This window comes from Acinonyx jubatus, chromosome A3 (genome assembly GCF_027475565.1).
Source record: "Acinonyx jubatus isolate Ajub_Pintada_27869175 chromosome A3, VMU_Ajub_asm_v1.0, whole genome shotgun sequence".
In the NCBI taxonomy this organism is placed as follows: domain Eukaryota; kingdom Metazoa; phylum Chordata; class Mammalia; order Carnivora; family Felidae; genus Acinonyx; species Acinonyx jubatus.
In genome coordinates, this window is record NC_069388.1 from 35666514 (window position 1) to 35679819 (window position 13306).

Genomic DNA, 13306 nt, shown 5'->3' on the forward strand with positions numbered 1-13306 from the left:
TTGTGTTTTGGTTTGCAGCCATACACTTGGATTCTTTTTGCCCTCATGTAAAGTTTACATGTTAGCCTTATCTTTGGCCCCTTTAAGTTGGCTTTGAAAGCACTGCTTACCCCTTTTAAAGGTAGCCCCCTTTATCAACAATGTGTGGACAGTATTAATACTTAACAAAAAATCAAATGGCAACTAGATTCAACAGATAGTGTCTGTCATAGCTTTATCTGGCAAGTCATTTGTTGTAGTAGAAAGTAGATGAGAGGGTTCCAGAGAAAACATACCGATATGAGGGATTCATTAAATTATTTAATATTTAACTGAATAAACAGAATTCCTCTAAGTCACCCAGATTCCCCAAAGTAGCCATCAAAATCTCTTTGTCCCTTGCACCAACAAGGGTGGAAAATTGTGCCACGTTTTATCTCCCTTCTTTTTTCAAGAAATCTCCCTCAAGACTGGCTGTCCTTTAGAGCAATCCATGAATTCCAGGCATTGATCACTAGAGGAATATTTGCAGAGTTTTTTGTTTTCTTTTTTTCTTTCTGATTCATTTTATAAGTGGTCCTAAGTTTAACTCATAGGCTACACTGCTTTTATACTTCTTGACATTGAAGACTGTCAAGATTCCTCCGGGATATAAAAGAATATTTTCTAAAATGTTAATTTTTAGAGAGTTTAAAATCAAACCCGCATCCCAGAGTTCCTTGGTGACACATATGCTGAATAAAATTGTGAGCAGAGCTTGTGGGGACCTATACCCTTATTGTTTATCCAATTCCATATTCCGATTACTAAATGGTTGGCCATGATTGGTCCTGAACACACTTCTGATGGCCTCAATGTTGCTAATTATGAATGTTGCTTGTCTTTCCAACCACCTAAGACTTTCTCAAGTACATAATAATGTCTTTCAGGTTATCTTTTCATTTCATGTTCTCTGTTGCAGAAATATGGGAGGGGAGAGCTCATAGTTTTACTCTATAATCAGCTGTGATTACAAGCCATCTGTTCTTCCAAGAAGCAGTGCATGGCCGGAGTAAAACTGTACAAAAGAGTTATGAGGCATTTATTAGCTCTTAGTAGGAATAGGTGGAAACCTGTGCCCTATCTGTTTGTAAATCTTATGGAACTGACAATTCAGAGTTCATGTGATATGCCTTGGAATTTGAGGCAAATTCTACCTTTGCAGGGGTGGGGGAAACCCACAACAACCCACTGAGCCCTTTGTATGGCTGGCACTGTGCGAAGCCTTGCACCTCTGTATTCTCTCATTTTGTGAGATACCTCCATAAGGTGGTTTTCGTCCCCATTTTACATCGCAGGAACTTCCTCTGGTCTGGGGGAATTGAGGTGTAGGCCAGGGGTTTAGGTCAGATGCATTCCACCCCCAGGTCATTGTGCTCCCTGTTGCTGCACACACTCTGTACACGCCACTCCAGTCCCTGGAGGGGAAGTGGCCTACTGGTTACATTGGAAAGAATGATTTCTTGAAAACCATTAGGGAAAGTGTCTATAGCAATGAAATAGGTCCTTCTCTTTCAAAAGGAGCGACTGAAGGCTTATTCCTAACTGCACTCTTCCTAACTGCAATGGTGGGTTTTAGAGTCTGTGATTCAGCCCCAAATGCTACTTGAAGGTTCCAATGGCATATGTTAAATTTAAGCTTTGCTTTACGATATATACCACTTTAGTTGGCCTTTGCTGTATGCCCAACAGTGCTTTGCTTTTCTTCCCAAATCTTACCCACGAAGAGTGTGAGCCACTTTTGAGCACTGTAGGCCAAAACCTCACTCTTTCTTTATAGGAGGCCAGAAGCGGTTTACTGAAGGACATCAGCCTGTTACTCTGTTTTTTCCTCTTTGTCATCAAACTCATTAGCTCTGTTTTTCTGCGTTCTTTCTCATTCCTTTGTGACTTGTTTCCCAGCCATGTAGGATCTTTCCCCATCCATAACAATAAATCCGTTAAGAAACACAAACAAATGACTGGCAAGGTGTACGTCCCTGACCTGTAGCCAGAAGCCCCGCAACAGACACGAAACAGGAGAGAGAAACTCCCTCCCCTTCTGGTTCCTTTTCACCTGAGACAAGTCACATCCTCTGCTGCGTCCCTTTCAGCTGGAAAAAGTTGAGCCAAAGAACTAGTTATCTATTTGCTACCAAAGAAGCCCCCTTACATGTTCCCTTTATTGCGTTTGAATCCACACAGTCAACCAGGGTTTTGGAGATTGTTCTGCCTGGTTGGAAGGTGGGAAAGTAAGTATTTGGCATGGAGGAGTGGGTATTGCTACCTGTTTTCTGGGCTGACAATATTCTGTTCATGAATGATGCAGACTTAGTTATAAGCCATGAGATCGATTCTGTGGTCTTTCCAGTTCTGAGGACAGGGTGCAGGTGAGAGGCGGATAATCCCTCCTAGAGAGAGAACAAGGCAGACACTAAAGTAATTTTTATCATTGATGTAGTTTTTAGGATTTTTTAACTAACACTCTTCACTGTCCTCTCTGTGCCAGGCCCAGTATGAGGCATTGACAACCCAAAGGTAGTGGAAGGCAGCTCCTCCCCACAGGCAGCCTATAGGAGATGGATGTAAACAGCCATGTGTTTACAGCCTGTGATGATTCCACAGCAGAATCATGAAAGTGCTGTGGCAGCAAATAGGAGCTTTGTCCTGCCTGCGAGGTGTCAGAGAATGCTCAGGGGGAGGACTCATTGGTTGCTAAGATTTTTACTACTGTGCTTGCATGGCTTGTAGTGAACCGATACAGGATGAGACGATGTGCCAGACTCAGTGTGACTCTTGCATAACTTATACATCAGGGCAAACATTGTGTGTGCAAATAGAATCCAAGCCATGGTTGTTAACCCAAACACAACCAGGAGGTGGGATGTTAAAATGGAAGGCACCCTGAAGGAGATCCAGTGGTGGCCTCTCATTTTACACAGAGGGAAACTGAGGCCCAGAGAAGGGAGTTGGACACTCCTCCTAAACTGGGGCATCGTCGAAAGAGATCTGTGGCCTCGGACTTCTTGTGTTAGGCCCTTCTCCTGCTTGTCATCCTAGGGCTTTCTCGAGGCTTCTCTGTGGGTGTGCTCTTGAATTTGGGCTGGGTCTAATTCCATTACTAAGATTATAGAATGTTCCTTCTACCTGGCCTGACCAGTATTTGCCAGGTTGGCAAGGCACCACACCAAACAGCCTACCCGTGATCACCAGGAATCTTCTAAAAGTGAAAGAGAACAGAGCTCTTAAGTTTCTCAGTGTTTCCAGAACACTGACTGGTAATGGTTTATGACTCTCTGGGTTGTCATGAGAGTCAAATGCAGTAATGTAAGGAAAGGGCTTTACCCAGAATCTGGCACACAATAAGTGCTCAATGAATCTTAACTATTGTTACTGCCAATTTGTTTAGTAAGTTTTTGCAGTTAGATTAATGATACATTGTACTCTGATGGAATGACTCTTTATTCTTTCCTTCTCTGACCTGTTTGTTTATTGAATATGCCATCCTAAAGGTATGCTGGTTGCTTTTCTTGAATGTAAACTCCAAGCTTAGATTTCTTGGGTAAGGAGAGGGCAAGGGAGTTAACTGGACAAAAGATTTGTGTTGACTTTTCTTCTGCTTTAACTCTGGATAGGATTGTTACTGTCAGGAGACCGCCTGTCCCAACACCCCCACCCCACCTTCAGTGTGATTTATTGCCCTGGTCCTCTGCTGCAGTCCTTTCCTCCCCCTTTTCTTCCCTCCCCCTCCCACCCCCGTCTCTATGCAGGGGGGCCTTTGCCACTACTCTGCAAGCTTATCCTAGCAGAGCACCCCACACTGACAGCTTCAGCATCAGAACTCTTAGTGCCTCTCTTCAAGCATGGAATGAGTCACTGCACAGGGAAGGGAGCTCAGTGACCCTGTTCAGAGTTCTTGGTTCAGTCCTTTGTCACTAATGGACAGACAAGCCTTCCAGCGCTCACCCTAAGAGGGAACAGGTATAGTGGGGTGGGTTCCAGGCTAGGTAGCCTTAAATATGCCTCCACATGGCTTCTGGAAAGAAGTCCTGAGTGGTCTTTTTTCAGAGGGGATATTTCTTCAAAGTAATACATGGCAGGGGGCTTTAGAGTGTAATGGATTTGGATTTGATTCCTGGTCTGTCACTTATTGACTATGTAATATTGGACTAGTCTCTACCTTCTCAGATGCCACATCCTTATCTATGAAATATGAGTAATAGTTGTGCTCTTTTGTAGGCTAGTGGTGAGGATTAAATGGAATACTATAGATAAAGCTTAGCACAATGCCTAGATCATAGGTGCTCTGTAAACTGTGCTTTTTCTTCAAAAACCACATGACTTTCTAATTCCATGTAACATACATGCACTTTATTTTGATAGGAAGATATTTAATATGTTCCTTAAAGCCTTTTAGTAATGTTGGCAGATACTCCAGGAAGAGAGTCGCCATGTTTTGTTTTTGTTTTTGTTTTTGTTTTTCATGAAAATCTTCAGGAGAAATGTTTCTCTAGATTTAATATTTAGAAATGATTGGGTTATCCTCAGTACTGATTCATTCTCATCTTACAGACTCTGATTGGCTTTTCTTGTTTTACATCAGGAACTAGCAAACTCAGAGCCAACTGTTGCAAAGACCTATGACAATGGTGGAAATTTTGTACAGACCTACCATTGGCTTCATTTTAGATTTCTACCCTTGTTTTTCTTATTTCCTCCATCTTTCATATTTGCCTTATTAATCCAAACTGCCTTAAGTCCTTAGTGGCATGTGGTATAAAATGCCAATAACAGTTCCAGCAGACCCACGTGAGTGAGTTGCCTGTGGACAGCCCATGGGCACACTGGAACTACTCACATGCCTAGGGCATCATTGTTGCCCCAAACCACATCCTCTTCTTTCTTTTGAGTGTGTCTCAGATCTACTCCTTCATCTTTACCCAGCACCTTCCATTGTCTCTTATTTGGGTTTGGGGGTGGCTTTAAACCTGTCCGCATGGCTCTGCCGGCCCAGGCACTCCTACCTGAGAGAGCTCTCCAACCTACAGGTCTTTTCGTTCCTCCTTGGCTTGCCCAGGGTTCCTCTGTGGTCTGAACCCTCCTGCCCTATTGGCCTCATCTGCTGACGTCCTGTTTCTGCTTATCAGACTCTGTTTTGTCCCCAGAGCATGCCAGGCTATTCAGGCCTCTTTCCTCATGTGGCTGCTGTTTTTTTCTTTTTCTCCACCACCTGTCCTCTTCCTCAGGACTAGCTGAGAGGTCATATACCTCATCCCTGGCCTCCTTCAGGCAGAGTGGTGGCTTGGCCACCTCTGGTCCTGGGGTGTACACTGTGGTTACACTTACTACAGTAAGTATCTCTCCCTCTCAGGGTCTGACCAGGGCTCCGGTGAAACTCAGCAGGTGTTGAATGAACGAGGAAATGGGAGAATGCACGTGGATCTCACGGTTCTGAGCCTGCTTCTCAGGTACCTTCATGTGTGAGAAGTGTTAGCATTTCCACCTTTATTTGACACTTAAGGTAAAATTACAAGATAAGATCTTCCATTCCTCAGTTGATGGACATTTAGGCTCTTTCCATAATTTGGCTCTTGTTGAAAGTGCTGCTATAAACATTGGGGTACAAGTGCCCCTATGCATTAACACTCCTGTATCCCTTGGGTAAATTCCTAGCAGTGCTATTCCTGGGTCATAGGGTAGATCTATTTTTAATTTTTTGAGGAACCTCCACACTGTTTTCCAGAGCGGCTGCACCAGTTTGCATTCCCACCAACAGTGCAAGAGGGTTCCCATTTCTCCACATCCTCTCCAGCATCTATAGTCTCCTGATTTGTTCATTTTAGCCACTCTGACTGGCATGAGATGATATCTGAGTGTGGTTTTGATTTGTGTTTCCCTGATGAGGAGCGATGTTGAGCATCTTTTCATGTGCCTGTTGGCCATCCGGATGTCTTCTTTAGAGAAGTGTCTATTCATGTCTTCTGCCCATTTCTTCACTGGATAAAGAAGTTGTGGTTTATGTATACAATGGAATACTACTTGGCAATGAGAAAGAATGAAATATGGCCTTTTGTAGCAACGTGGATGGAACTGGAGAGTGTTATGCTAATAAGTGAAATAAGTCATACAGAGAAAGACAGATACCATATGTTTTCACTCTTACGTGGATCCTGAGAAACTTAACAGAAGACTATGGGGGAGGGGAAGGGGCAAAAAAAAGTTACAGAGAGGGAATGAGGCAAACCATAAGAGACTCTTAAAAACTGAGAATAAACTGAGGGTTGATGAGGGGTGGGAGGGAGGGGAGAGTGGGTGATGGGCATTGAGGAGGGCACCTGTTGGGATGAACACTGGGTGTTGTATGGAAACCAATTTGACAGTAAATTTCATATTAAAAAAAAAAAGATCTTCCACCCCTGGCTGTGAGGTTAGGGTGAGATAATCATAGGATCCATCTAGTCCCTTTTTTTTCAAACTATAGAAAATCACTGGTTGTCACTGGTGATGGCATAGTTGTTGCCACTCTAGAATAAGGAGAGGGGAAATTGTTCTATGATGCATCTGTGTCCTGTGCAGAATCAGAACAGCCTTGTCCCCAGAATGGGCTCAGCACCCTCAGTTTACAGATAAGGCTGTGGTTTGCCCAAACTTCAGAGCCCATTTATACTGTCATTGTTCATTCGTTCCTTTCTTCCTTCCTTTAAATAGCACTTGCCGTGAAATCTTCCCCTTGATAAAGACTCGAAAGGCAGAGCAGTGGTGGCATGGATGTTGAAGGGCTAGGCCAGCAAGGTCTCACTGAAGATTAAAGCTGTCTGTACACAACACACACACACACACACACACACACACACACACACACACACACACTATTAAGCACTTGTTGTGAGCTAGTCCCGTGCTAATTGCTGCAGTGTAGATTTGAATGAAATTGGGACCCTGTCTGTCTGCACCAAGGAGCTAACAGCCTAGCAGGGGCAGCCCCTACATAGACCAGCCATTTAGTGCAGAAATAAATAAGCATGTGAAGCATAGGCCTGATCCAGGGGACCAAGTGACAAACTGTTCAGAAAAGCTGCACTGAGATGTCCATGCTCCTCCTGGGGTTCAAGGAGGCATAAAAGTTGACAAATCCAGGAGCATCGGGGTGCATTGGAATCAGAGGGCAGAAAGCACGTATGTTAGAGATTGCTCTGGTTGGTGTTGAGAGTTCATGAGACACCAGGAGGGAGGTGACATGCAGAACGAGAGACAGGGGTGTGCTTAGCCCTTCAAGAAGTAAAACCAATAAGACTTGGTGACTGAGTGTGGACGGTTAGGGAAAAGGAGGAGTTGGGGTTGACTCCCAGCCTTTGGCTGAAACGTCTGGGTGGAGGGGGCTAGAAGCTGGATCAGACCCTGGCCTGTTGACTCACAACCCAGGGCATGAGATGCAAAGCTTTTACTAGTGGCCTTTGGTCTGTTAAAGAGGTAACTGTCCTGTGTAAAGTGAGCAGCTGTGGCCTAAGAAAGAAGTCATGGTTCGTGTGTTCCCCCTTTCTGAAGAGAGCTGGAGTTTCTCTGCTGAGAGATGAAATAGCCTCCTCCTAATTAAGGAGAAGTGAAGGCTGTGCTCCTGGCAGCAGTAGGAGGCTTTTTTTCCCTTAAAACTTCTGTTCACTCATGGGAGCAAAGCAGCAAAGCTATGAGAGCAGGGAACTTTAGAAAGGCAGCATACGGCTGCTTGGTGTGGGAGTCTGAGAGAGCTTGCTGGAGAACTCAGAACTGCTGGCTGCAGGGGGAGAGCCCTGCTGTGTGTTGGGGGGACTGCACATGTGCCTGGTGGCAGAGTCTGGCTGAAGTCCCAGGAAAGTTTGAGCACCGGAGTAAAATTCCAAAAACAAAACTATTCTAATCGGTCTGTTTATAATCAAATTTACACTAGATTATTTGTGATCAAAGGTATGAAATGATGAGAGAATACCAAATTGGACCTTGCTATTTAATTCATTAGAAAGCTACTATTACAGGGGCACCTGCGTGACTCAGTTGGTTAATTGCCCGCCTTTGGCTTAGGTCATCCGTGATGTCATGGTTCGTGGGTTCAAGCCCCACATCAGGCTCTGTGCTGACAGCAGAGCCTGCTTGGGATCCTCTGTCTCCCTGTCTTCCTGCCCCTCCTGTGCATGTATGTTCTCTGTCTCTGTCTCTCTCAAAAATAAATAAACAAAAAAAAAGTTTATAGAAAGCTACTATTACATAGTATCAATTCAAATTGTTCAAGTATCACTTTTTTTTTTTTTTTTTTTTTTTTTTTTTTTACTATTTTAAAAGCCAATTTTGCTAATGGAGAAGGGCTAGCAGAGAACTTGGTCTAAGGAGTCAGGATTAAACACTTGCAGGAAACCCAGTAAAATGTGTATAAGGCACATCCCATTGCTTCTGCGAGGTTCTTGTTCTGCCATCTGTGGTGCCTCAACAGGTTTGGGATAGAATTGAGAGGGTTGGTGAACTTGGATGGGAGCAAAAATTACATCTTTATTTTAACCAAATTCTAACCAATTTTTTTATTATAAATTAAGTATTCAAAACATGGTATTTGCAGGATATGTCACCAGTAGAATCATAGCTCTTTTCATGTTATCTTATAGTTGTGGCACATATCTGAAGGTATCATGTATGTTTACTATTACTTCGGATTTTTGGTAGTTGTTAGATCTACAACTATGAAAAGAGCCAGTGCCTTAATAGACAAGTAGATACATTACTAAATCACAATTTTTTTTTAATTTGGATAATCGTACTTCAGTCAAATTGGTTTTCTTTTGAATCCATTGTGTTTTATCCATGGCACACAAAAAGTTAATAACCCCTGGTTAATGCCATGTAGTTGTGGCATATGACCTCCACCTGGTGGCAGCATATTCCTTAAAGGTTAAATCTATAATCAACAGTTGTGAAGAAACGTAAAGTAACAGTATACTTGAGTGTGGTTTTCAAACAGTTTTGACCACAAATCCACAGTAAGAAATAGGCTTCCCATCATAACTCAGTATACTCATACATAAGTTTCACAAAATAAGACTTGACTGTACCATGTGACATATTGATATTTTTTATTCTATTCACATATTCCCTTTGATTCTCTTTCATTAAAATAAAATACTGGTTGTAACACACTAAGAAGCAGTTCAGTGGGTCACACTGCACTGTTTGACATCATAGGAGATCCTCTTTCACCATATTTCATTATTTTTTATCCAGTTGAACTTCACTTTGTTCTCCTCCAAAATACCCATACATTTTTAAGGACAGACGACATTTTATATAACTGTCAGTAAATGTAAATGTGCTTTTACACAGCCTTTAAAAATTATTTATTAGCGATGTATAATTTACACTGAAATCAACTGATCTTAACCGTATACCCCACCAAGATAGAGAACCTTCCCACCGCCACACAAAGTTCTTCTGTGCCTGTTCTCAGTCAACTCCTCCCTAGGTAATCACTATTCTGATTGCTTTGGCCACAGATTGAGTTTTCCTCTTCTAGAACTTCATATAGATGGAATCCTACAGTATGTATTCTTTTTGCCTGGCATGTTTTGCTCAATGTAATGTGGAGATTAGTCCATGTTGAGTGGATCTGTAGTTTTGTGACGAGCATTCCATTGAATGAATGTACCATACTTTGTTTATTCTCCTGTTGATGGACTTGGGTTGTCTTCTGTCTTGTCTTAGCTATTATGAATAAGACTTCTATGAACATTTGCGTACAAATCTTCCTGTGCACATGTTTTATCTCTCTTGGTAAGTGCCTAAGGTGGAATTGCTGGCTTAGTCAGTAAATTAAATGTGTGTTTAAGTAAAGGAAACTGACGAACCTTTTGCCAAAGTGGTTGAGCCATTTTATATTTCCACTAGCAATGCATGAAAGTTTGGGGAGCTCCACATCCTTACCAAATTTGGTGTGTCAATCTTTTTAATTTCAGTCATTCTTGTAAGTATGTAGTTGTATCTCTTGGTGGTTTTCATTTACATTTGCCTGATGACTGATGTTGAACACTTTTTCATGTGTTATTAGCTGTTTGTTTATCTTGTGAGGTATCTGTTGAAGCTTAGGTTGTTTGTTTGTTTTTTAATATTAGATTTGTACGAGTTATTTATTTTGGATGCCAGTCCTTCATGTCAGATATATGCATTTATAAATATTTTCTCTTAGCCTGTGACATACATATTCATCTTATTAATGGTGTCTTTCTTTAAAAAAATTTCTTAATGTTTATTTTTGAGAGAGGGAGAGAGCACGCGAGTGGGGAGGGGCAGAGAGAGAGAGGGAGACAGAGGATCCCAAGCAGGCTCGGTGCTGACACCTGAGAGCCTTATGTTGGCTTGAACCCACAAACCACAAGATCATGACCTGACCTGAAATCAGATGCTCAACCAACTGAGCCACGCAGGAGCTCAGTGGTGTCCTTTAATGAGCAAATGTTTTAAATTTTGACAGAATTCAATTTAATAATTTTTTTCTTCTATCTTTTGTGCTTTCTGGGTTCTAAGAAATTTTTTTCTACTGCAAGTTTGGCAAGATAGTTTTGGTTTTTATGTGTAGGTCTATCATCCATCTCAAATTAATTTTTGTGTATGGTATGAGGTAAGTGTCAAATTTTATTTTCCTTCCATATTTATATTTGGTCTATTTGGGCCATTCGTTGAAAATATTTTCCTTTCATCATTGAATTACAGCACGGAATTTAAAAACAAAAAACAAAAAAGAAAACCTGTTCAGCCAAAGAGGTACAAAAATGACATTTTCCTGTAGGTCATCACTGACCCTTTGGGCCTCTGAGACCATCCCCAACCTGCAGTCTTGGTCTTCTGTTTCTTTCTAAGTTACCTTATCCACAATTATCCAGAGATTTGCAGAAATTACTCATAAGGTGTGAAGATTTAAAGGCTATAACCTTTTACAGGGTCTATAGCCATGCCACAAATCGCCTAGCCACATGTGGCTGTTTAAGTTAAATTAATGTCAAATACAATTTAGAATTCAGCTTCTCAATCACAGTAGCCACATTTCATGTGCTCAGTAGCCATAACATGGCTATTGGCTGCCCTGATGAACATTGACAAGAAGCAGGATTTGTACAGTTTAAAAAAAAATTTTTTTTAATGTTTATTTATTTTTGAGAGAGACAGAGACAGAATGCGAGTGGGTTAGGGGCAGACAGAGAGGGAGACACAGAAGCAGAAGCAGGCTCCAGGCTCTAAGCTGGCCTGACACGGGGCTCGAACTCACGAGCCGCGAGATCATGACCTGAGCTGAAGTCGGACGCTCAACCGACTGAGCCACCCAGGCGCCCCAGGATTTGTACAGTTTTACAGCGTATTTTAATAAAACTAATTTAGTTTTGGTAACTGTCATTCAGCATCCACCTTGCTCTCCTTGCTTCTGTTTGTATTCTCAAATGTACTGTCCCAGCCATTCCTTTTCTCTGTCTGAAAATGCAGTAGCTTATATGTGTTCTTTCCTATGTCAAAGAAAGAATTCCCCTGACTGTCCATGGAACCATTCCTTTCTGGAGCCTACCCAATTCTGACCTATTGGACTTCTCTCAGTGTTTGATAGCCTTCCAGCTGCCACTGGATGCCTTGAGCATCCCCTCAAAGGTGTGGGACACAGGTTTTTTGTCTTTGCTATTATGATTAAAATTCTATTTCTCCTTAGCATTTCTGCCCTAAATATTAAACTTGCAAAAACTAGTAGGTTTATGACCTGTAGCCCTGCCCCATATTAAGATTTCTGTCCACTAGGGAACTTTGTTGCCATTTCATCATGAGCAACCACATAGGAATTTGTGAGATTTTCTCTCATTGTTTGCTGGGCGTGAGCTAACTCTGCCATTAATGTCTTTTTAGTGTGGGAATTTTGCTGTCCTGGTGGATCTTCACATATTGCCGCAAGGTTCAAACAAAGATACCAGCTGGTTTTCTGAACAGAAGAAAGAGGTACCACAAAACTTTTCACTGTTTAAATGCAATAGCTGATGCTCAAAGAAATATTAACTCTTTCAGCTTTCATTTTCATCAGTAGGCAAAAAATACTGAGTGATATTTAACCCTTGAAAAATAGTTGTATTCCCAATGACAGACCTGCTTTTTTTCCTTAAGAGAGTGACACATCTATGTATTTCATATGCTATATTATTTAAGCCAGAAATATTCTACCTCTTTGTTTTGGGGGAAAGGGCTCTTTATATTTAAGAAGACATTAAAGTGACTGTTCCAGGCAACCAGGGACTTTAATCTAACTGGTTGTAAAGGACAGACCTAGCCCCTGAAGCAGGCGTGAGGTGAACACAAGGCTGATCTTTCACACCTTGAGATTAAATTCTTATTTAAATCTTAAATTCTCAATGTCTGCACTTTTGTCTTCTACCATCCTTTTATTAACATGAGTCTTTGACAGTAAATGTGGAGGTGTTGGACTATATTCCTTCTCACAATAGTCTGTCAGGGAAGCCTATGGCCGGATGGTCATGTGACTGGGAGCATGGTGTTTGACCTCCTGGGCCTCAGTCTCCTCATCTGCAAATGAAAAAGTTCGACCAGAGGTCAGCTGAGTCACCACTGGCTCTCCATTTCCGTGATCCCACCCAAGTGCTGCTGTGGCAGAGGGTTGGAGAGTGCATCTGGCTTTCATCACGTGCTCTGCTTCCTCCTCCATATCCTTGTCCTCCAGAGCAGGGATAGCGAGGCAGGCAGTGGCTTTCATGTAACTTTCAGAGTATTACAGCACTTTGTGACCTCCATATTTGTCACAACAGCTTTTTAGAGCCAGAAATAAAAACAAGTTTTACTGAAAGGTAGTATACGGAGAAGAATTTGCTGATAGTGGCAACAAAAGCAAGCCCAAAATCCTTTACTGTGGTAACTGTTTTCAGTCAACTTTTGACGATTACTAGGAAAAAAAATCTCCCCAAAGAAAATTTATAAGTAATAATTTTCAGTCAAAAGGTAATGATATAATCAGCACTTGGCTGTCACGGTATTGCCAAGGATACCTGGTGGCCCAACAGCTGGGAGAAGGCAGGCACAAGATTCGGTATAATGGGATTTACCATTCAGGTTAATAAATTATCCTCTTCAGGTCTTAGCATTTAGTATGCTGGCATCTCCTACGACACTTCAACTCCATGTAATTCCAAGATTTGGCTTACCAACAACACATGTCCCTGTGGTTCAAAATGGTTCCTTTATTTCCCCCAAAGTGACTAATGCTCACCTTAAGGAGACCTCACCCCAAAAGGCTTCTGACTTGACTGACATT

The 13306-nt window shown here is 42.0% G+C and overlaps 1 protein-coding gene across 1 annotated transcript in view; it reads left to right on the forward strand.

Moving 5' to 3' along the window:
* The window catches only part of SLX4IP (SLX4 interacting protein), a 176021-nt gene that overhangs the window by 98327 nt on the left and 64388 nt on the right, over window positions 1–13306 (forward strand). The window contains exon 3 of the mRNA XM_015081531.3: window positions 11896–11985. Within this exon, the coding sequence (XP_014937017.1) occupies window positions 11896–11985 (90 nt within the window). The remainder of the gene's footprint in view (window positions 1–11895; window positions 11986–13306) is intronic.